The following is a 24,287-nucleotide window of genomic DNA, read 5'->3' as shown; positions in this document are numbered from 1 at the left end:
ACAGAACCAAAGGTCCATTCCAGCTGAGAATAGCCAGAGCTCAGAGGCACCCACATCATGCTTCTTTTCTCCTTGGAAATGGTCCCTATGCTAGAGACCTGCTGTACAGGTGCCATAGAGTTACCAGGCCCACTGCAAAGGAATATGCAGGTAGCCAGGGAAACTGGCCTTTTGGCTGCTTTGCACCCTCAGAGCAGGATGCATGCAACTTGGCCCATGAAGGTCATGTCTTGTTTTTCTAAAAAAAAAAGTATGCTCTAGTTCAACTACAACTATTGACTTTGAAGCAGGAAATAATTCAGGGAAGTCCTATGGCCTCTGTTATGCAGGAGGTCAGACTAGATGATCACAGTGGTTCCCTCAAGTCCTTAAAAATCAATGAATTTATGTCCCAATTAATGCAGTATTGTTTCCTGTTTTCCATTTATGAAGGTCTCATCCAGTCTTATTTTGAATGTCCCAGATGATGTTGTATGACAGGGTGCTAAGCAGAAAACCGCTTAGCCAACCCTCTGTCACTCCAGCTCCAATTAAGGGAGGTGTATTGGAGCTGGGTAGACCACCTGGTCCTGACTGGGGAAGCTTGAACAGCTGCTGCCTCAGCAGGCTGGGGCTGGATAAGAGCACCAGAGGAAGAAAGCCAGGGAGGGAGCTGGAAAGAGGAAAGCTGCAATAGAGGAAAGGGGAAGCAGAGAGTGATAGCTTGCCCCCCTCTTGCCTGTGGACTGCAAGAAGGGACTACTTGTATGGTGGAAAGATGGTGGGAGCACAGCCTGTATATAAAAGCACCAGGTGGGCACTGCACCTAAAAGTCTCTGTGTGACTTTCTCAGCCCAGCAGGGGCAGGAGCCAGGAGGGCCCTGCAGGGACCCTGCTACATGTGACTTCCATAATTTCCCTTGGGAGAAATTGCTTCTTAGAACAAAACTATCTCAGAGTAATGCAAGCCCCCCAAAAGTGCTAATAATATTGTTGTTTTGGAATTGTATGTAGCCCTTGATACACATATGGAAGCTGCCATTGCTATCTGAGCACATCCAGGCCACAATAGAAGTAGAAAATACAAGGGCATAGAATTTTTTAATTTAAGCCCTTATATCTGGTTGCCTGTGAACCAAGTTCCAGTACAGATTTAATGTTTTTGACTGTGCTATAAACCATTGAAATGGGGATGTTTTTAAGGGAAATGTTGGTCAACTTGTGTACAGGGGAAAGAAGATATCTAAAGCTTTCAAATAAAGTTGTGTTACTTATTAAAAGCAGCATCAAGCTGTTTGCCAGAGATTCAAACTCTGGCAAACAAGCTACTCTAGGGTCATAGCTGTGAACTGACTGCTGTTTGTCCATTATGTTTGAGCTCAAAACCAAGCAGAAATGCTGCCAAGAATGATCCTGACCCACTGGTGATCTTCAGAATTCATACTGCTCCACCAGCTAATAACCATGCTGCCAAAACAAGATGAGACAGGGTTCAACATGAGACCCTGGCTGTGTAATCTCATTCTCAGTCTGATTTTTTGTTTGTTGTGAGATTGTTTGGGAAAGGTGAGGTAACATGTGACTTTAGCAACATTGCTAGTTTAAATCACAACTACACAGTGCAAAGATACAGCCACAGATACTTACTCAGCTAAAAACATGAACTCATTTCTGACCTCTCCAGGGCCCTTTTGTACTCATTTTCTGCAAATGTTCAAGCAGTCAAACTATAGTAGCACAAAGTGAGTTACTCTGTAACTGTAGCTAGTCATTAATGCGTGAGTTACAGATCCCCCTCTGTACCTGATCCACAGGAGATATGAGGTTGTTACACCCCCAACTAGCATGGTTTGGCTCTTAAGCTCAAGCTGTCACAGCCTATTATTTTTAACCCCAGGCGTCCCCAGTTGTATCAGTCAAGATCATCAGTCAAGTCCATCGCTCACATGCACATGTATTCATGCTGGGAGTGGGTAGACAGGATGGTAATATGATGGGCTACGGGACTTAATGGACAGAGCACTGGACTGGGACTCAGCAGATCTACTGGGTTCTACTTCTAGCTCTGCCACTAACATGCTGGGTGATCTTGGGCAAGTCATTTTAGCTTTGTGTGCCTCCGTTTCCCCATCTGTAAAACGGAGATGATAGTACTTACCTCCTTTGTAACCCACTTTGAGATCTACTAATGGAAAGTGCTATAAAAGCTAGATATTATTGTTTACTGAATGGCACCATTGTTAAGAGTACCTTCAAGTCTCCCCATTGAGAGACTATAGAAACCTCCCTATTAAACACACCTTACTGCTATTAAGGAAATCAAAAAGTGGGAAGTAATATTTGTATTGTGTATGAATTTTTTAAAGTACATTTGTACTATCCAGGACTTACCCAGTTAAGGGTTGAGAGGAAAGAGTGTTTCTGGAATTTCAGAATATTATATCTGTGATGAGTTTTCTGAACCTGATGAGTCATCCTGGAGCCTGAGCATTCTGAGCTTGATGAGTCATGTGAGATAATTACCTGAGAGGCCTAAGGGCCTAGCCAATCCACAAGCAGGCAAGAGTCTAACCAGTGACCTTACTGCAGGAATATAGGCTCCTAATGAAAGCAGTCACTCTGGTGTCCTCAACCCTTGTTGGGGTTGCTCCCTGGTAGTTCTGACACACCACTCCTGCTCCAGCCACAGCTGGTTGCTTAGATGTCCTGACAGTGTCTCACCCTTTTTTGGGGGGAAGTCTTCCATAGAAGAATGAAAACTCCCAGCAAGCTCAGATTTCACACCAACGTTCATAAAGGCCACTTGTAGGGCAGAATGCTTGGAGAATGTACAGGGAGTAAACACTGAAGTGGTACCGTTATTGTTCACCAGTATGAGAGCCAGCACCTCCAAAACCAGCCAGCCGTATTCTAGGCTTGGATGACCCTATCTCCAGCTCTGTGGAACAGGAGCTAGAGGTCACAGTAGCACACACTGAAAACAGTGAGTTATTAGCTGGTGGATGATGGTTATTTCTGTCCTCAGAAATCCATGCTTCAGTTTGGTCCTCCACTGAAAGGGATGACCCTGGTCTCAGACATTGCTTTAAGACCACCCATACTTCATTGGATGCATTTGATGAAGTGAGCTGTAGCTCACGAAAGCTTATGCTCAAATAAATTTGTTAGTCTCTAAGGTGCCACAAGTACTCCTTTTCTTTTTTAGTAAAAGTAAAGTACGTTTATTAATAAAAGGACACAGGTTTAAGTGATATGAAGAATCAGGAGTAAGGATAGAAATGGTTACAAACAAAGAAACATAAAAATATGCTTCTATGAATAAAACCTGGATTAACAAACTAGAGTCCCTTGTTCAAAGCACTTGTTTCTCACCAAGTTTCTTTTCCAGCATGGCTGACCAGACTCTTCTGTTAGGGCCCTTCACAGAGCTCAAAGTGTTTGGTTCCTTTGTCTCTTCAGGTGAAGGACAGTATAGAGGTACTGTCCCCCTCTCTTTATAGTCCAATACATTTTTGATACATATTCTTCTGAAGGGTATCCCCAGAAAAAAGTTCCTTTTCCCTGTTGGGTCTAGATGGCCACCGTGCTGTCAGGTGTGGACTCCATGCTGGTTCCTCCCCCACAGGTGCATTTTACAGTGCAAATGGTCTCTTCCCACAACATCCAATATAAATTAATTTGGCTACACCTGATGTGAGGTGTTGGCCTCTTTCTTTTGTCTGGAGAAAGCCTGTTTATCAACTTCCCTAACATGCCTGGTTTCAACAAATTTTAGTCACGTATTTCCGCCTCTGTTAAGTCCTTTGTGGGCTGACAGTAGATACATCATGCAGGAATATTAATGATCAGTGAGTCATTAGTTTTCCCAATGATATATTTCATGCCATCTTTTGGGTAAATATCATGACAACAGTGTGCCAGCTGGCATTGGGGTGCTCTTAGGGTCAGATTTTCCAACACTGTGTCAAGAAAAAACACAGCAAACAAAGCATTGCAGTGGTCTGCATGCCTTGTCACGTCATAAATAAGCTATGTTCTAATAAAAATGTCTGAGGTCAAGCTATAATAAAATAGGTTCCATAGTAATCTCTAATTTACCTAGGGTGACCAGACATCCCGATTTTATCGGGACAGTCCCAATTTTAGGGGACTTGTCCCGTGTCCCGACCTTATATCAGTCGGGATGCCCTTTGTCCCGATATCGGGACCGTCCAGACGGCAGCTGCAGTGCTGCCACTCACCACTTCCTGGGGCAGGTCCCAGCGCCCGCCCACCGGCAGGAGTGCCACATGCTGCAGGGGCAGGGCTTGCAGGCACCGGGAGTGGACAGAGAGCCCTCCACCCCTCCCCACCCAACATGAGTCGACCCGCAACCCTAGAAACCAGAGGGACATGCCAGCCGGATGCTTCCCAGGAAGGGAGCTGCCCAATGTAAGCACTGCTGGGACTCCCCACCTTGCCCCCTGGCAGGTCCCTCTGGCTCTGAGAGTGGGGGGGCTCTGCATGCTGCTGGCACCTGTAAGCCCCATTCCACGGCTCTACCAGCTCCCACTGGTGCTTTTCCCGGCCAATAGAAGCCACGGAGCTCAAGCTTGTGGTGGGCGCAGCACGTGGAGAGTCTGGAGACTCCCTTTGCCGCCCTCACCCTAGGAGCCAGAGACCTCCCAGCAGGGCTGGTAAGTGCAGCCAGGGAAGGGGACAGGGTGTGATGGTGAGTGTCTGGGAGATGTGGAAGGCGCTGGGCAGTTGGAGAGGTTTGTGTGTTTTGGGGTGCTAGACAGTGGGGGCCTGTTGGGGAGTGCTGGGAATAGGGGGGAGATCTGTGTCTCGGGGCACTGGGCAGTGGGGAACTGTGTGGGGCATTGTGTAGTTGTGGTAGTGGGTCTGTGGGGAAGGGCACTGGGAGAGAGGAAGGGAGGGAGGGGAAATCTGTGTGTGTATTGGGAAACTAGCGAGTGGGGGGTTCTGTGTGGGGTGCTGGGCAGCTGTGGTGGGGCTGTGGGCAGGGGTGTGCTGGGGGGGGGGATGCACAGCACTGTGCATTTGTGGTGGAAGAGTTGTAGGTGGGCTCTGGACATAGTGGATCCAGCGGGCGCTGGGTAGAGGAGCTGTGTGGCGCAGCATGGGCCCACCAACAACGGGAAGGTAGCTGGTAGCACAGGGCCAGTGTGCCTCTGGCTCCAGTCAGGGCTGTGCCCCTGTGTCTGTCTCTTCCCCGCCCCTGCCCCCTTCCCTCCCACTTGCCCAGTGTGTCCTGATATTTCATCTTGCGATCTGCTCACCCTAAATTTACTAAAAGGTGGTTTTAGAAATGGAAAAGTCAGCAAAAGAGGTATAATACACTCCACTGAATTTTCAAATATGGGACATTTTGACAGTAATTAGAAATCTTCTGTAAATAACTGTTGTTCATTTTTAAAATGCTTAAATTAAAACCCTCCATTTTACTTTGTTAGTGATCTTGCAATTGTGTAACTGAGAGTCAGAGTTGGCCTGAAAACAGGAAGTTTAATACATTATAAATTGACTTTGTCTGACATTTTAATTATTTGACTATAGATTTTCATATTCAATCTTGTAAAAAATAATCATTTCAATTACATGTTTTGTACAATGTCTTTCTGTGATGAGTAAGAACTGAAATGACTCTCCCACACCCTCTGCTGCATTGCTTTGGGGATGAACTATACCACAGCTGCCCTGTAGTTTTTGGTTGTATACAAAAACTTCATTTTTAGAGAATCAGTGGCCAGACTCACTCAGAAATCAGTTTCTGAAGTATGTGTGATGCATTGATAGCTTCAACAGGATTATTGTATCAGCTGTTTTAAGGTTAAATATCATAGTTATCAAACAAGAAAAAAGAAATTCTTGGAGAACAGAGTTCTTCTGCACTGCTGGGTAAGTGCAGAATACAAAGTATCCACAACGTACAATGTAGTCTGAAGACATGGACATCTTAAGAATACTAACTATTTGCAACTTGAATACGGTCTGCAAAGTCTCAGGAGCTCTGTGCAAAAAGCTGGATCTAGCTGGAGAAAATGATATTGTGCTCAACTGCCATTTCCCTTCTTTGATGTAAGATTAATGCACATCCTGCTTATGTAGAAAGCTAAATCATCACCTACGTGGATACTTCCCAGGAAGGAGAATGGAAACTCCACAAGTTTTGACTCACTGACTTTCCACTTGGTTGTTCTATCAGGGGCTTCACCCCCCTAGAACTGAAAGGCAGCTCAGCTCCTGAAAACCTGCAGATCTTGGGCGATCTGCTGTGAGTCAGGGCCACGCCCACAGAGGCGCTTTTGCACTGGATGCCAAGTACAGACCATGCTGATGCTGGGAAGTGAGGCCATCCAGCCATGTGTTACAATCATACTATAATACTAAACTGAACACTCAGTACAATAATCATTTGAAATGTTTATTACACTGCGAGTGAAATTCTCCCTCCTGGCATAACAGTGGAGTACCTAGGAGTGGAAATTTGGATGGGCCCCAACTTGTGGGTGGACAGGCAATGACAGACTATGTCCCCTATGCATGCTAAGAATTTGCAGGAAATATCATGTTTTGCTGTAATAGTCTTCCAACAAATATCAGGGAAGTTTAAATCTCCCATTAATACTAGCTCATATGTGTTAGCTAATCTTGTTACCTGCTTATAGAATGACTCATCCACTTCTTCCTATTTGATGGTCAGTAATAGACCCCCACAACACCACATCCTCTTTTCCCCATATGTATCCTTTCAGAAAAAGCTGTATCCCTCAATCATGGGAGTTGTCCCACCAAGTCTCTGTAATGCCAATTAAGTCATAATTTTCTTCATATACCATGACTTCCAGTTCATCCTGCTTGTTCCCCATATTCCTTGCATTTGTGTACAAGCAACAAAAATATTTTGCCTACTGCCTGTTGCTTTTCTTGCCTTTTTAATGCAGTTGTGGTTTCTAGTTCCTTCTCCAGAAATTAGCCTCTTCCCCTTGTCTTCATTATTTGAACCTACATGCACATTGGCCAAATTTTTGTCACCATCCCCCCTAGGATCTAGTTTAAAGCTCTCCTTATCAGGTCAGCCAGTCAATGTCCAGAGATGCTTGTGATATGGTGGGACTCACCATCCTAGCGTCACCTGCTGGCTGTCTTGGGAATTAGCTATACTAGCCAGTGCACCTTCTTCTGGTGATTTATTGCTGCTGTCACTCCCACTCCAGGACCCATGTCACTCCCAGGATTGTGGCATGCTCTTCATGACACAGCCCTCTGGCTGTGGCCCACTCTGTTCTTCCCCCTTCTAGGGGAATTACAATCTGCTGTCCAGCTACTTCCCTCAGTAGCAACTGCAGCCAACTGTCTGGCCATTTCCTCAGTGGTGAGCGGGGGATGCAACCTGCCCACTACTCTGGGTCCCAACCCAGGAACCCTGTAGATGGCAGCCACATGCTGCATCCCCTCCAATCTTTCAGTACCTTTCCCTGGGCCACTTCCCCATGGCCCCCAGCACCCTCTTTGCCCTTGCCTCTGGGCCTCAGATTGTGAATTCCTGCAGCCAACCCAGAGCCATCTTTAGCTCCCTGCCCCCCGGCCCCCCCCCACCTCCCTGTCATTGCTAGTAGCACTGCTCTGTCCAGGGTGCTGGCGCTCCTGCTAGGAGCTTGATCTTCCCACCTTGAGCTCCAGGGAGCTACTGAATTTACTCTGCCCTGCAGCTCTTCTTATATGGGCCTGCCCAGCCCCTTTCCTATTGGCTGCTTTTCACACAACCACTATAGAGCTCTATTAACCTCTAACAGGCCAGTGTGGGGCAGGCGCCCCATCACAATGCTCTTCCCAGTATTTGATAGATGGAGCCCATCCCAGCACAGTAATCCTCTTTCCTGGAACATCAGCTTGTTGTAGAAGCCAGAGCCCTCTTGCCAACATCACCTGCATGGCCAAGCATTTACTTCCATTATTCGATGGTCCCTGCCTAGGCCTGTTCCTTCAACAGGGAGGATGGACAAGAATGCCAGTTGAGCCCCAAACACTTTTATCCTTCTTCCCAGAGCTACATAATCAATCATCTCCTTGTCATTTCTGAACATTCAAGGCACTCCAGTCTTCCTGTGAGCTGCCTCTTAGGAACTCAGCATTGCACAACAAATCTAGGCCCCTCTGCCCTGGACCAGTTCAGTTCCAATGACACACCTGCACTGCATAGAGCTCAGTTGCACATGAATTCTGTGTGTGGCAATGTATAGGTGTAGAGGTAGGCAAGATATGGGATGAACCATATTATTCATTGCTATGCAGAATCATGCATTTTCCAATCTGCTTAAAGGGCTACAGGAGTCAACCACATCCATCGGGTTGGAGTAGCCTCCACAAAACAGCTATGCAGCAACTCTATGACTTTTGGGAGCACTCCTACCCATCCTGCATATATCCTCAATGCACAATGTGGCTACTCAGAATTTGTGCTGGACTCTGGATTTCGGTCTAAGTAACTTAGAAACTGAGAGCCATAGGATGTGCATTGTATTTTCTCTGATATGTGGAATTGCCCAGCATTTAATTTTAAATAAAAGTTTAATTATCTTATTGTTTAGTAAAAACTTGGTCCGTTATTGATATTATTTTGCTAAACAACAATAAACCACCACTCCCATCACTGCATAACCTCACTAAATCCTCTTTTAGGCACAAAGACCTTGATCTTGCTGTCATTGAAGTTAATGGGAGCTTTCCAATTACTTCAGTGAGAACGGGATCTAGCCCTCAGAGCTCAAGTCTAAAATCTTGATTCAGTCCAAACTTTGGGAAAAACCTACTCAGAGAACTGTAGGTACAGACATAGCTGTGGGTTAGTAACATCAGCTCCTTTTGCTGGGTTATCTCTGTATATGTATTTTTGAAGATGTTACACATCTCAGCTTTATATGGATGGGTGAGACAAATATCTTTAAGCCAATATTTTTGGGAATAATTTACAGCACATCCTCAGATGTTAGCAGTTTTAAATCCTTGGAGGCTGAGGCACTGCATGAGTGAAGTTTACGTTTCTGAAAGATAGAGTTAAGCCAGCCCAGTGTCATGGAGTTGCCAAAGTCTGATCTATTTTGATAAACAACATAAAACCTTGTTCTTGATCAATCACAGCTCTTCTCAGCTGCTCCTCCAGAGGAGCACTCTTCCATTTGACTCTAAAACTTACAAATGCTCCCCCCCACCCCTCCCCCATGTTTCTTAATGAGAAAAGACTATGTAAGAATGTCCAGATTTCTAGCATTTTAACCTGATTTCCTTGCTTTCCTTTCCCATTTTGCTATTGAACTGTCTCTTCCCTTGTAACTTTAACTGGGATGAGTGATTTTTCCAGCAATCAGTATGTTGACCTAGGAAGTTTAAGGGACAAACTAATAAACAGTTAAAGGAGGTGAGTAACATACTGGAAATACAGCTAACTTTATTTTTATTTTCTTACATTTTATGGGTGAGTTTGGTGCTCTTAAAAGTGAGGACCTGATGGAACTGGTTAGGATTAGGTATAGCGAGAGCTGGCGACAAACTTCCCCTAGGAAGCTCTAGATACAAATCTCAGTCTTGACCTGTGGCATCCTGCATCAGAATCCCATGCTGCAGTATTTCTTATCAGTCTTTGTCCTGGGTTTCTCCTAAGCAGAAATTCAGACATACTAAATTGAGTTGTATTTTTATTGTTTATGTGAGTAAGTGTCTACCAGGAATTAGACTGAATTAGGCATTTACTGTAAATATAAATATATAAATCACATGCACAAACACAAGAGGCTAGGGCCTAGAATCCCAGTTCTTCACATCCAAAAATACAGGCCTCTCCTACTTGAGCTAAAGAATGATGCCTTTAGCTAACCCTATTAGTAGGACTCATAGATTCTCTCTGGGTCAGCGACAATAGCACAATATCACTCATAAACACAAAAACAGCCTGTTATAGGATTTGAGCCGAAATCTCCAGACATAAAAGGCTAATGTGCTTACCCATTGTGCCATATAGTTCCTTTTCTATTCAGCAGTGAGTTGCCCCCTAAATCAAAATTAATTCCTTTCCAAGAGAGAAGTTCCATTTTTTCTCATTTGAAGCTATGGAAGTGAAAATATATAATGAAAGCCCATTGGTTCTTATCTAATCAGATCATCTCACTCACAGTTTCAGTGTCAGCCCTGCTTTGCTTTGTTTTGCTTTGCTTTGCTTTGTGGCTCTGTTACCTAACTGCTCATGAGATCACATTCCTATAAAATAGATATTTATTACCATACATTGAAATTTACTTTGTAGCTGATTTATTGATTCTTGGGAGCTTATTTGTAGGAATCCCATTATCAATAGGATACATGTGTATAGTTAGATTTATTCATAGACATTATCACTATCCCCCATTGCATTCCCTGGTGTTGAACAAATAGTCAGTAAAGAGGGCAGTGTTTTGTTCACATTACCCTCAATAAATGGGTTTAACTATGATACAAATCTCATAATTCACCTCTTGAATCCCAGTGATTATTGGACAAATCCAAGGCTTAGTTGTAAGCCTTCAAGTATACCTCCGCTGACAGTCTGAGGTGACGTCATAGTTCTGCAATTCTTCATATTTATTGGAGTTTTCAGTTGCTATGGTTTCAAAGATTTCCCTGAAATTAAACTTTTTACATATGTCAGTACAGCTAATGAGCTTTTACAAATAACTCCACAGTTGCCCTGCTCTGAGCAGGGATTATCCCATGCCACTAGCTGACCAAATGCCAGTTATTCAGGAGTCTCCACCCCTGCATTCTGAACAGCATTATTTCCCTCCCATGAACCCTCTTTTGTAAGCAGCTGCAGCATGCTAAGAGGACTCCAATGCTGTTGGAAAGATGAACTTGCCTGGGGTGCTGATGCAGCAGACCATGTAAATAACTCCAGCATTCCCTACCCCCAACCTGTAGTACAGAATTTCTTTGGAGCCTCTGATCTGCTAGTGTAGGCATCAAGAAATCCTGTGTCATCCCCAGACCTAAGTCTCCTGCACTTTATCAAGCTACTAACAGACAGCTTCCATATATTATCTCCCTTTTAATTATATGAGTGATTTCACATCAGGCAGATGTGTTTGTAAACTAATGGCTTTAATGATGTGATGAGATTAAAAATGAAGCCTAATTAGCTCAGTATATTTAACCCTTGGAATGCTTCCAGGCATGTCTTTATGGCTATGCCTCTCTCATCATGCAAGTTCATCACTTTCACTGCTGTATCACAAAGTGCTCCTACTTCATTGGAAACATCATTTTCTCAGTATGGTGGGCAAGTAGTAAGTGCCTTTTGGAAGTAGTACTTCTGGGAATAATGAAATTGCAAGATGGGAGATGGTGCCTATAAGTACTGTGAGTATTTGGTAGTAACGCTGAGCAATAGCAGAAGAAGGTATTTTTAAAATGGAATTTCCCCATTTCACTTAGATCCAGATCAATGTACTCAATATTCTTAGGTGAACAGAACCAGACTTGAGTTCTGTTGCCAGAGTCCCCTGAACCCTGAGACTGGTTTTAGAAAAAAGAGAAGATACAATGGCAGTCATCTGTCTGTCATCACTGTAGTATGTAAGTATTGCATATAGTCCATCTTCTTCAATTGGCATTGGCTTGAACTTCCAGTGGCCTGTCACATAGATTTGCCACGTTTGAGTTCAATATATTCAGAACATATATAAATAATTGAGATCCACTGACTGATACGTTGTTCCAAAAATCAACCAGTGCTGGTGCTTTCCGCTAGAACTGTGAGAGAAGCTTAGTATGTCAAGTAAAACCCAGAAGTTTGGCTTTTCACTCACAGAATAATGGAAAAGTAATTTTTCTTCCATGGTTTGATTTATACTTTTTGATGATTTGATGTAAGTGCTATGATTAAGGGGAGAGTTCCAAGCAATAGTCTCAATACTGATTCCTGCAGTGCAAACCAATGATGTGATCCTACTCCCACTGATGTTCAGGGGAGTTTTGCCACTAACTTCACTGAAAGCAGATCTAATGGTACTTTGAACTCTTAAATTTCATTACATTACTCCTAACTGTACCCCTTCCTACCTCCCCATCTTTCTCCCCATCCCACTACTCTCTAGTCGTAGTGTCTACACCTTAAAAAATGTATAGACTTATCGTGCTTCACTTTTACCTTTTGTTTAACCAAGCTATGTCTTTATAATCCTTGCAATCTTTCCTTTTAAGTCTGCCCCCAAACCATTTTTATGTTCTTATCTAATAATAATACTCAGATACCCTGGTGTTTGGCTTAATACAAGGAACTACATAGATACTTGAATATCTCTTTTTATCTGTAGATCTCAAAGCAGTTTTCAAAGCAGAGTAAGCATTATCTCCATTTTACGGATGAGGAAACTGAGGCATAGAGAGGGCATATGCTTGCCCAAGTCCGTAGAGCAAGTTAGTGTAAAGATGGGAGTGAAATTCAGGTGTGCTAACTCCCTACTTTGGGTGCTAACCAGTAAACTGTTGTACCTCCCAATTTTTAAAGCTTTCCTCAGATGATAAAGCAGTAATACATTAAGTCAGTGGTTTTCAACTTGTGGTCCACAAACCATTAGGGGTCTGCAGACTATGTCTAAGATTTCCAAAGGGGTCTGCATCCCCATTATAAATTTTTGAGGGGTCCACAAATGAAAAAAGCTTGAAAACCACTGCACTCAGTGATACTAACACCATTGAAGTCAATGGAGCGGTGCCAATTTACACCAATCTGATGAGGTTTAACAATGACAAGGTTCAACAAGGACAAATGCAGAGTCCTGCACTTAGGATGGAAGAATCCCATGCACTGCTACAGACTAGGGATCGAGTGGCTAGGCAGCAGTTCTGTAGAAAAGGACCTAGGAGTTACTGTGGACGAGAAGCTGGATATGAGTCAACAGTGTACCCTTGTTGCTAAGAAGGCTAACAGCATTTTGGGCTGTATAAGTAGGAGCATTGCCAGCAGATCGAGGGACGTGATCATTCCCCTCTATTCAGCATTGGTGAGGCCTCATCTGGAGTACTGTGTCCAGTTTTGGGCCCCACACTATAAGAAGGATGTGGAAAAATTGGAAAGAGTCCAGCTGAGGTGAACAAAAATGATTAGGGGGCTGGAGCATATGATTTATGAGGAGAGGCTGAGGGAACTGGGATTATTTAGTCTACAGAAGAGAAGAATGAGGAGGTTTTGATAGCTGCTTGCAACTACCTGAAAGGGGGTTCCAAAGAGGATGGATCTAGATTGTTCTCAGTGGTAGCAGATGACCGAACAAGGAGTAATGGTCTCAAGTTGCAGTGGGGGGGGGGGGTTAGGTTGGATATTAGGAAAAACTTTTTCACTAGGAGGATGGTGAAGCACTGGAATGGGTTACCTAAGGAGGTGGTGGAATCTCCTTCCTTAGAGGTTTTTAAGGTCAGGCTTGACAAAGCCCTGGCTGGGATGATTTAGTTGGGGATTTGTCCTGCTTTGAGCAGGGGGTTGACCTCCTGAGGTCCCTTCCAACCATGATATCCTATGATTCAGATGTGGATCTAGCCCTTTCTGTCAAAAGAGTGTTAACAACTGTCATGAGTTCTCCCATACTTAATTCCCTGAGATACTATGAACAGGGACATAATGGAACTCAAACATGAATAGAGTGTAGGGGTGAAATCCTGGACTCATTAAAATTAATGGCAAAACTCCTGTTAACTTTGTTGAGACCAGGATTTCACCTTGGAGTTTGTTTGTATAAGTTATAGTATGGAAGTTGAGTCTGTCACATTGTCTGGTGTGACTGATGATTGTGAATGCCTAGCCCAAGACAGACTGTCAAACACCAGGCCGGTGGTACGTTCTATAATTAGATTTCCCAGTAACAAATGTGAACTCGTGGATCACTATATCAGTCGTACCACAGAGTCACAGACAGTCTCCTTAGCTTCTCCAGTCTGTCTTGCCACCCAGGCAAGCTGGACTTAGTGAAAAATGGTCACTTACACCAAAAATCACAAAATATTCAGGTTGCTTCCAGTCCCAAGAGACCAGTCACTTACTCCAGATCAATTGGTACCCTAAGTCTTTCACCAAAGACAAAGCTTGTATCCACTCCTGTAATAAACTATATAAAGTTAGGAAAAGGAAATGAGAGTTATTTTCAGGTTAAAGCAAGTAGACATATAACACAAATAAGTTACAATCTATATCCTAAGTGTGACAGAGTTGTAGTGATCTGTCAATTCAAAATGTCTTTCAGGGCAAACCCAGGGATAACTGTGTGGGATCTCTCACTTCAGTTTAGAGTCTCTGGCTCCATGTGAATTCAAACAGCAAAGAGATGAAGAATTTTTCTGGGCGTCCATATTTATAGCTTCTTCTCACAGAAACCAAGCTGACATCAACAATTCCCACGAAGATCTCTTCTTCATGGTGGTGGTGGGTGGAGAGGATGCACTTAACAAAGTCTTTGATCCTTGACATCACACAATAGCTTATTTGCGTTTAATGAACAGGATTTAACATCTTCTTGTTAGAGATTGTCATTTGTATTACACAAGGCTTTTTCCCTGTTTGATGACATAGTCACAGAGGTTTACAATGCAAATGCTTGCTATCACTTTATAATATGAGGTATGGTTGGATGAGAAGAATACATGCGGAATACTACAAGCATTTTATAAAACACTAAACACATTCTTATCAATTTAACATTTAATATTTATTTTGATAATGCTAACACACAGGTAAGCAAGACTGGTTACCAGTTATGCATTTATAAGTGTTCAGTGAGATCTGGGGCCTTCGCATGAACTGGCATCTGGTCTGCAAGTGTCACACAGTCAAAATAACCTGGGCATAAATAGGGGGCGTACAATATATCTGCTGTTGAAGGCAAGACTGTGTCTAAACCTAAGTGCCTAAAATATTTAGAGAAATTATACATGAATAATGTCCTCACAGAGACTTTTTTTTTAAATCTAAGGTAAAAGGTAAGGTAGCTTGTGTCTCATAACAGTGAAGTTTGTACCATATTTTTTCTCATTGTCATGAGACTCCAGTGCCTCCTAGCAGTTATCGCCTAATATTTAGCCTCTACGGGCCTGCTTCTGCTCTTCTGTTCATGTAAATTAGGGATTAATTTAATGGAGTTACAGCGGTGTAAAACCAGTGTGAGAGGAGAATCAGGCCTTATAATTTTATTTAAAGGATATCATTGGGTTCATGTTCAAATGTCATCTTTTTCACTTTGTTTGGTAATGCTGTGCACATAATTCATAAATCTGTTATATTTGATCTACTACTAATGAGAAAATGTATTTGTTCTACAACTAATTAGAAAATGACTCTGACATTTTGATTTATAAAATTGTCAAGTTTGCCTTTTTTTTAGTCCTCTGAGTAGGGGTAGGTATACTCTGTTGTACAGACAAGCCTCTGCTTAAAAAGGGGTTGAAATACTAGAGAGCACAATAAAGAGGCAGAACCTTAAAATATACTGTTGCTTCAGGGCAGTATCATACAGTTGCCTGTGCTAACAATTGTCTTTCTTTACAGCCACAATATTCTTCTCTATGAAGATGGCCATGCTGTTGTTGCTGACTTTGGAGGTGAGGTGTTGGTGATTAATCTGAAAAATGTCAGCAAGTTCTCAAAAACTAGGGCTCTGTTTTCTCTGATGAATCAGAAAGTTAATGAGGCTGTACTTTGCTTCATTACTTTTCTGAAAAATATCCCGGAGAGTAGATTTGGGCAATTGCAGTTGTGTCCTACTGTGTCTGCAGGGTTCCATCTTGTACTCTGTCTTATTAAAGGTGTGTATAGGGTTGTGTGGAGAGTGAGAGAGGAGGCAAGGCTACAGTCCATGTACAAGCTACAGTACTTTCAGAATGCCAATAAGCCCCTGCTCCACGTTTCTCATTTAACTCAACCAGTGCAGTTGAACACCTTTCCTGCAGTCTAGCTAAGACTAGAGCATGGATGAGATTCGAATGGTCAGGCCTCAATCCAGATCAGAATGCAGTTGTGGTGGTAGGGTGGAGGAAGCAACTGGGAAAAATGGCCAGTGTTATGTCTGTCCCTTTAATTGAGGACGTGTTCCTATCTTTTGTTACTAGAGTTCACAGTCCAGGGACAGTGTTGGAGCCCCGCTATTATCACACAATCCTAGAGCAGCAGGGATCAGGATAGCTTTCTTTCATCTTCATCTGGAGAGGAGATTGTGGCTATTCCATTCAGATATGGAACTTTGGGTACGTCTACACTGCAAAAAAAAACCACCTGTGAGAGCTAGTCTCAGAGCCCAGGTCAACCGACGTAGGCTATCAGGGCTCCTGCTATGGGGCTAAAAATTGCAGTGCAGATGTTCCTGCTTGGGCTGGATCCCAGGCTCTGTGACCCACCATCTTTGACCCACACTGCTATTTTCAGCCCCATAGTATGAGCCCGCAAGCCCAAGTCAGTTGACCAGGCTCTGAGACTCGCTGCCCCAGGTTTGTGGGGTTTTTTGCAGTCATACCCTTTGTAGTCATACCCTTTGTCACCACAAATTTTGAACAGACTTCCCCGTAATGATCTGAGGCTGATGCAAAATGCAGTGGCTCACTAATTAAGTAGATTTTCTGGCTGAGGCACATGTGGCTGCCTGTTGGTGTCTGGGTGGAATTTAAGGTGTTGGTTTCCACCTATAAAGCCCTAAATGCTCTCGGACCTGCCTGTTTGAGATACCGACTCTGTCACTGTGCCACATCAGCGCAGTTGTAATCAGCAGAGGTACTTGAGCATGATTTTAAAGAGAGGGAGGAAGGGGATGCTGGCAGGACCCTTAACTTGGAAATAGTCCAAATTAGAGTCAGCTACTTTGCAAATCCCACCTACTTTCCTAGGCTATTGGAGAAGGAGGGATGCATTGGGGTCTGGTGGTTGTAGGGGTAGCTGAGCAGATAAATATTTTTCTTTTCTGCTGGTTATACTCTGGTTGGGGGCGCTACTGGGTGTGTTCTTGTTTGTACAGGTAGGAATGTATTTTTAACATGTCTCAAAGGTACCCAGAGTTCTAGGTAGGCACTTATGTATCGTTTACATTTAAATAAATCAATCAATATTTCATATATTGCCTTTGCTATAGTCATACAAGATCTTATGAAACTGAACTTTACTAGAGCAGCCTTTTATATCACCAGCTTTTATATCACCAGCCAGCTGAAAGGGAGTATGACATTAAATCAGAGTGCCAGTCTTCTGTGCCTTTGAATTTTAGTATAGGTTTTTGGTGTTGTTTGTTTTAAATCTAAATGAAATTAGACATACCAGTACAGTTAACCCTGAGTTTAAAAACTCTGAGACAGATCCTCAGCTGGTATAAATCACCATGAAAGCCAATGGAGATATGCCAATTTATAGCAGCTGAAGATCTGGCTCACTGATGTAAGAAGCTCCATTTTATCGGGAATAGCTTCATGTATCCTGGTCTAATAGTGGGATATTATATTTCCTCTTGATTTTACAAAACCCAAATTTTATGGAAGTCCTGGGTTTCCGCCAAGACTTCTGTAAAATGAGGTTTATCTGTAGTGTTGTTTATTTAAAAAGCTTTCCTTTTTTTTGTCTCAGAATCTAGATTTCTGCAGTCCTTGGATGAAGACAACATGACAAAACAACCTGGGGTTTCCTTCTTGTTCTTTTCCATTTAATTAGTATACTATTTATGTGCAAACTCAGCCTAGGAGAAAATGATGAGATTAGATATGTTTTTGCTGGAATTGATGATGTTGTACAATGACAGTATAATGCTTTGTTTCTTTTGTATGCTAATTTTTCTTAGTGTTTCACATCAGCCTTTATAATAGCAGAACTTATTGGATACAAAATATGCATACTATGCACTCACAAATGGGCTTCCTACTGTGTACCCAAAAACCAATATTATTATATGGTTCTCATTTTAACACAATCACCCCTGAATTCTTAGGCATAACATGCAAATCATCCCATATGTATACATATTGCTTTCTGATAGTCTGAATTTCTGACAGGGAATCAGTTATCCAACATGGATTTTCTTTCTGAGTTCTTTTCTCAATATAGTTATTTCAAATAAATTGCTCATATGGGCCCAACTTTTTAAAAGACAATACCCAAAAGCTCACAGGCACTTTTGAACACGCACTTTACAAAATTTAGCCCATACCCTTTCCCCCGTGATAAAAAGGTAACAATACATTCATGATACATTGCAGCATCAGAATCTGTTACTCTGGAATAGTGTTAGAAATAGTGTCATCCTATTAACAAGCAGTAATCCGAACTAACCATGCAAGAGGGAGAAGTGATGGCTGTTGGAGCAGACTTAGTGGCTATTTACTCAAAGATGATGTTTCACTAAGAAACATCTTTTAACATCTTGGTCTTTTAAGAACTGTGGATGAAATTCACCAGAGGACCAGAGTAAGACCCACCACTCCTCATGAGCCCAGTGGATGGCAGGTTGTTTGTGAAGCAGCCACATAGATGGGTGCCTGCAGCATGCAATGATAGCCCAGGAGAGAAGCCAAAGGATTAATGCATACACAGATCCAGTAGTTTTAATACCCTGCATAGTTGTCATTATCATTATTCCAGCTCCTAAATTGGAGTAGTAGTTAAAGAGAGTTAGACATACTAAAGACATGTACCCTGGTCTCAGACTGGAAGTGTGGATTTCAACTCCTGCACCACTCTCAACCCTACTCTTCTCTTACTTAAAGCCTAATAATGCTAGCTTTATACGGGTGAAATGAATTCCATGCTAATGCTGAAGACACAATATGATGTATGGTGATTTACTGCATGAATTGTGTATGCTACCATGACTATTTGTTGTTAGAAGATTTATCTGTTAGCTTGTTGTGAGAAAGAAAGAAAGAAAGAAAGAAAGAAAGAAAGAAAGAAAGAAAGAAAGAAAGAAAGAAAGAAAGAAAGAAAGAAAGAAAGAAAGAAATGTTCCTTTGTAAAGGAAGAAAACATTGCATTTACATATTATTGATGGTTTTTTGATTCACAGAACTTACGCTGGATGGCCCCTGAGGTATTCACGCAGTGCACTCGATACACTATAAAAGCTGATGTTTTCAGCTATGCTTTGTGTCTCTGGGAACTGTTAACAGGTGAAATTCCATTTGCTCACCTCAAACCAGGTAAGCTGCTCACTGAATTAACACGAATACTACTTACATCTCTGAACTGTAATGAAGTAGCTGCATTTCATAGCATAAATCAGTATTTTACTAGAATTCATGTTATGTGGTGTTCACTTAAAAATTCAGCTTTGTTAAGGTATTAGAAAACATAAGAAATTGAGTGTGCTTCTGGATTTGGGTGGAACCTTGGGGAATGAAGGAATGTCACTCCAGAAACTGTAAAGCCATGGAAGTTTAGGGGATTTTTTCTTGGAGTTGGGAGTGGAGGAAAAGGATGGTAGTTAGAACAAGAGCTGTGATATCTGCAAGGTTGATCAGACAGGGATTTCAAATAGCTTTCTTACCAGTTGGAAGAAGACAGGTCTATGCATGAAATTTTGTTGTGGGAAAAAGTAGTTTTCACTTGTATTGTATTGAATTCTTTACCCAATAAAATATAACCATCAACAATTGTGTACAATCCTATCATCTATCTATCTATCCATCTATCTATCAATCTAATCCTGCTTGTTTCAAAGGTGCCTATCACTGTTGTATCAGGATCTGATTAGGTCAATTACTTTATAAAATAATAATTCAAATGCTAAATGAAATCTCATACATGACTTATTAAATCAATTTAATCCCCAAATTATTAAAATTAATATTAAATTAAATGTATTGTGTGGTATGTAGCATTATGTAAGCAACTTGTTAACAATGATATACCAGACAGTAACTGAAACATCAATGTTGGAAACAGTTTACTGGGAGCTCTCTTATCTGTGAAATGGCTATAAAGCCATTGCTAACATAGAAATGTTTAGGCATGGATCCTCAAGTGCCTCCAATTTTCTGATATTCTTTAAGTTTGAAGTGAATTAATTAATTTCTTTATGAAATCCTTTAGAAGTAACCTATCCCTTATTCCTCTCAACCACATTTTTAAGTGGAATTTGACTAATCACTTCTTTTTGAAAACAATTGAGGTAATTATTTTTCTTTTATATATATTTTGCTGCTTCATATTTGATTTAGGCCAGGCCTGGAATTGGAAGTACCAAACATCACATGACAGTTTATCTTGGAGCCAAAAGCAGGAATTGCAGGAGCTCTTGTAAGAATATCTAGACTCATGTGACTTCTAGTCTGATTTTCAGAACAAAGAGTTTGAGATAAGTTCAGATCAGCATCTCAAGGTTCACCCATCAGTAGTTTTCATCAGTCTCTCTTTTCATTGCCTGACTTTAGCTTGGCCATATTAAGCAGCAGAGAGTAATACCCATCAATTCAATTTCTTAGCAGCATCGTAGCAACGGTAGCATCTCGGAAGTCCTGCTTCCAAGCCTGCTAAGGAATGGATGTCCACTCTATTGCTGTCCACCCTTACTGAGTTTCAGTAGCTGTGTAAAATCATCCTCTGTTCTGTTACTTCATCATCTGCTCTGTCTCTTTCTTTCCCTATACACTTTTCTGGTTTTTCCACTCTTTTACCTCCTCCTCCTCCACCAAACACCTTTTCTAGTACAGGCTCTGTGCACAGTAGCCACACATTGTTCCCTATCTTGGCTTATGCATTGAGGCATGGTACCATGGTACTTTTTGGGGTAATGAACCTGTTTTTCCTGAATTGCAAAGTACAATTTCCCCTTACTGCACAGTATATTCCAGGCAGGAAGATAACATCTTGGTGTTTCATGCTATTCTGCATCCTGGCGATGGTGGTAATAAATCCTACATTACTGGGTGCTGATATAATATTAACTTTTAATTGGAAATTCAGTAGAATCCATCAGTGCTAAAAACATCACCTGGGTTGAGATATCTATGTGCTTCTTGTAAATCTTCACATTCTTGATGTTCCATGGTATTAACCACTTTTGGGTAACTCTACACATTGTTATTCAACCCTGCTTCCTCTGTGTGAAATTCACCCCTACACAGAACATTCATGAAAAGTTTTCCACACCAGTTAAATCCTGTTTCGACTCTGAGGGCTTGTCTACGTTACCTGCTGGACCCAGCGGGGGTGATTTATCGTGTCTAGTATAGACGCGATAAATCGACTGCTGAGCGCTCTCCCGTTGACTCCAGTACTCCACCAGAACGACAAGCGCAACCGGAGTCAACGGGAGAACATCAGCTGTCGACTTACCGTAGTGAAGACACCGCAGTAAGTAGATCTAAGTACATCAACTTCAGCTATTCTATTCACATAGCTGAAGTTGCATATCTTAGTTTGACCCCGCGCGGTACTATAGACAAGCCCTGAGGGTGAAAATCCCTAATGGGCATAGGGCCAGCACAAGTGCAGTGTACCACTTAAACCCATACATGAGATTAAGGCTATAGCTACACTACAAAGTTAAATCGATTTAAGTTACGTTGACATACAGCCACCTCTGTAATTAAACCACTGTTACATATCCACACTATCTTTCTTGTATTGGCAGAATGCATCCAAAGTAGCAGCTCTGGCATCGAAACAGAGAGCAATGCACCATGGGTAGCTCTACTACCCAGCTTAAGAAGTGAGGAGAGCTAAGGTGAAGAATTCTGAACTAAAGTGGAATTTACTGGAGATGTGGGGGAAGACTCCTTGCTAAGTGAATTATCCCAAACAGTAACAGCTCCTTTTCTTTTTCTTGTATCTATTTCTTCTCTAGCAGTCATGCCGTGGTAGCCACACATAAACACTCCTCATTTCACTATTCTAAGTGTAAATCCTTTGATTCCTGTTTAATTGGGCTTTCTTGTCCTGTCTTTCTCTCCTTAACAGAGGGTGCTTAACTTTTCAGGGCTTTATTTCTGATACATTTAAAGTTATATTTATTGATCTCAGAGTCTGGCACTATTTTTGGTGTCTGTTGAAGGAAGTTTCCCTGTTCCCTTTCCTCTGAGATCTTATTAAATCCAGATTCATTTCTCCTCTGCCCTTTGTACAATTAGGCTACTTTTATGCTACTTTTACAATCCTTTGGAGGTCTTCACACTGTTCAGAAAGTCAGCTTCTCTTATACAGATGGTGTAGTTGTCATTAACATCAATAACAAGGGGCATTCCAATTCAGTATAGTGTGGAATTTCTAAATGGCATTAGCTATTTATAGCTTCCCAGTCATTCATTTCTATCTCTGCTGACATTTGAATATAGTTGTCAGATATCTGACTCAATCCTACTTCAGTTTCTAGTAATATACACCATTAATAGTCAACCCAGATTCCAAACCTGAATCTCATTCCTCCATTTTATCTCTCCGCCCATTGCAGTACCTTGTTTTCTGATCACGTAATTGAAGATCCAGAGTGTGCTGTCTAGGATATAGCTCCAGTGCCCTGTAGCCCAAATCTTCATCTCCTTTTGCATGACATGACCCTTCCTACTATTTATCTCATTTCATTCTGAGTTAACCATTTGTCTACTGTATAAGATACCAGATGTGTGAGGAAGACACTCCTGCTATGCTAGGTATATCATCAGTATTCCACTGCACATAAGCTAGAGCGCAATACAGCAACAAAATGGTATAGAGACGTATACCTTGCTGATCAGCAGCTCCCAGGGTGATGGAAGCATTATAAGTAGATAGATGAATAGGAGGAAGAACAAAAGAAAGGGGAACATGAATCCCATGTGTGATGGGGTGCCCAGGGTGCACCCTGGGACTGTTGGACTGCTGTGCCCACCTGAACTCTCTCCAGCTTGGGCTGTCTCTCACAATGCCTTGCTACTCACCAGCAGCAAACCTCTCTAGGTGCTGTTATCACGCAGCACAACCGCATGCGGAGCCCCATACCCAGCTATGTTGCATGAATGCTCCCAGAACCACTCATGAATCACACAGGGAAAGGCATCAGCCAAATCCACCCAGCTCCTAGCACTGTACCTCAGAATTATACAAAATTTGCACGAGTACAAAATGGGAAATGACTGTTTAGGAAGGAGTACTACGGAAAGGGATCGGGGCATCATAGTGGACTATAAGTTCAATATGAGTCAACAGTGTAACACTGTTGCAAAAAAAGCGAACATCATTCTGGGATGTATTGGCAGGAGTGTTGTAAGTAAGACATGAGATGTAGTTCTTCCACTCTGCTGTGCTGATTAGGCCTCAACTGGAGTATTGGCACCACATTTCAGAAAAGATGTAGAGAAATTGGAGAAAGTCCAGAGAAGAGCAACAAAAATGATAAAAGGTCTAGAAAACATGACCTATAAGGGAAGATTGAAGAAATTAGGTTTGTTTAGTCTGGAAAAGAAGAGACTGGGAGGGGACATTATAACAGTTTTCAAGTACATAAAAGCTTGTTACAAGGAGGAGGGAGAAAAATTGTTCTTCTTAACTTCTGAGGATTGGACAAGAAGCAATGGGCTTAAATTGCAGCAAGGGAGGTTTAGGTTGGACATTAGGAAAAAATTTCTAACTGTCAGGGTGGTTAAGCACTGGAATAAATTGCCTAGGGAGGTTGTGGAATCTCCATCGTTGGAGATTTTTAAGAGCAGATTAGACAAATACCTGTCAGGAATAGTCTAGGTTGGGGTGGCCAACCTGTGGCTCCAGAGCCACATGCGGCACTTCAGAAGTTAATATGCAACTCCTTGGATAGGCACCGACTCCGGGGCTGGAGCTATAGGCACCAACTTTCCAATGTGCCTGGGGGTGCTCACTGCTCAACCCCTGGCTCTGCCACAGGCCCTACCCCCGTCCACCCCTTCCCACCCCCTTCTCTGAGTCTGCAGTGCCCTCACTCCTCCCCCTCCCTCCCAGAGCCTCCTGCATGCCACGAAACAGCTGATTGGGAGGTGCAGCAAGGGAGAGGGAAGCACCGATCGATGGAGCTGCTGGTGGGTGGGAGATGCTGGGAGTAGGGTCAGGGAACTTATGAGGGGCTGCTGACGTATTACTGTGGCTCTTTGGCAATGTACATTGGTAAATTCTGGCTCCTTCTCAGGCTTAGGTTGGCCACCCCTGGTCTAGGTAATACCTAGTCCTGCCATCAGTGCAGGGGACTGGACTAGATGACCTCCTGAGGTCCCTTCCAGTCCTATGATTCTATGAATATACCATCTTGCACTGCTCAAGACAAGCAGTGCAAATTTATTCATTCACCACTTCATCAATGGAAAGTGGACATACACCT

At 42.4% G+C, this 24,287-nt stretch overlaps 1 protein-coding gene across 2 annotated transcripts in view; it reads left to right on the top strand.

The window, feature by feature from the left end:
• Positions 1-24,287, top strand: part of LOC119859694 (serine/threonine-protein kinase TNNI3K) — a 194,742-nt gene that overhangs the window by 106,472 nt on the left and 63,983 nt on the right. For both annotated transcript variants that reach the window (XM_043520182.1, XM_043520181.1), the window contains 3 exons: positions 15,548-15,600; positions 17,603-17,655; positions 19,032-19,164. In XM_043520182.1, coding sequence (XP_043376117.1) covers positions 15,548-15,600; positions 17,603-17,655; positions 19,032-19,164 — 239 coding nt within the window. The remainder of the gene's footprint in view (positions 1-15,547; positions 15,601-17,602; positions 17,656-19,031; positions 19,165-24,287) is intronic.

Source organism: Dermochelys coriacea, chromosome 8 (assembly GCF_009764565.3).
Source record: "Dermochelys coriacea isolate rDerCor1 chromosome 8, rDerCor1.pri.v4, whole genome shotgun sequence".
In the NCBI taxonomy this organism is placed as follows: domain Eukaryota; kingdom Metazoa; phylum Chordata; order Testudines; family Dermochelyidae; genus Dermochelys; species Dermochelys coriacea.
This window is presented reverse-complemented; position numbering and strand designations above follow the sequence as displayed.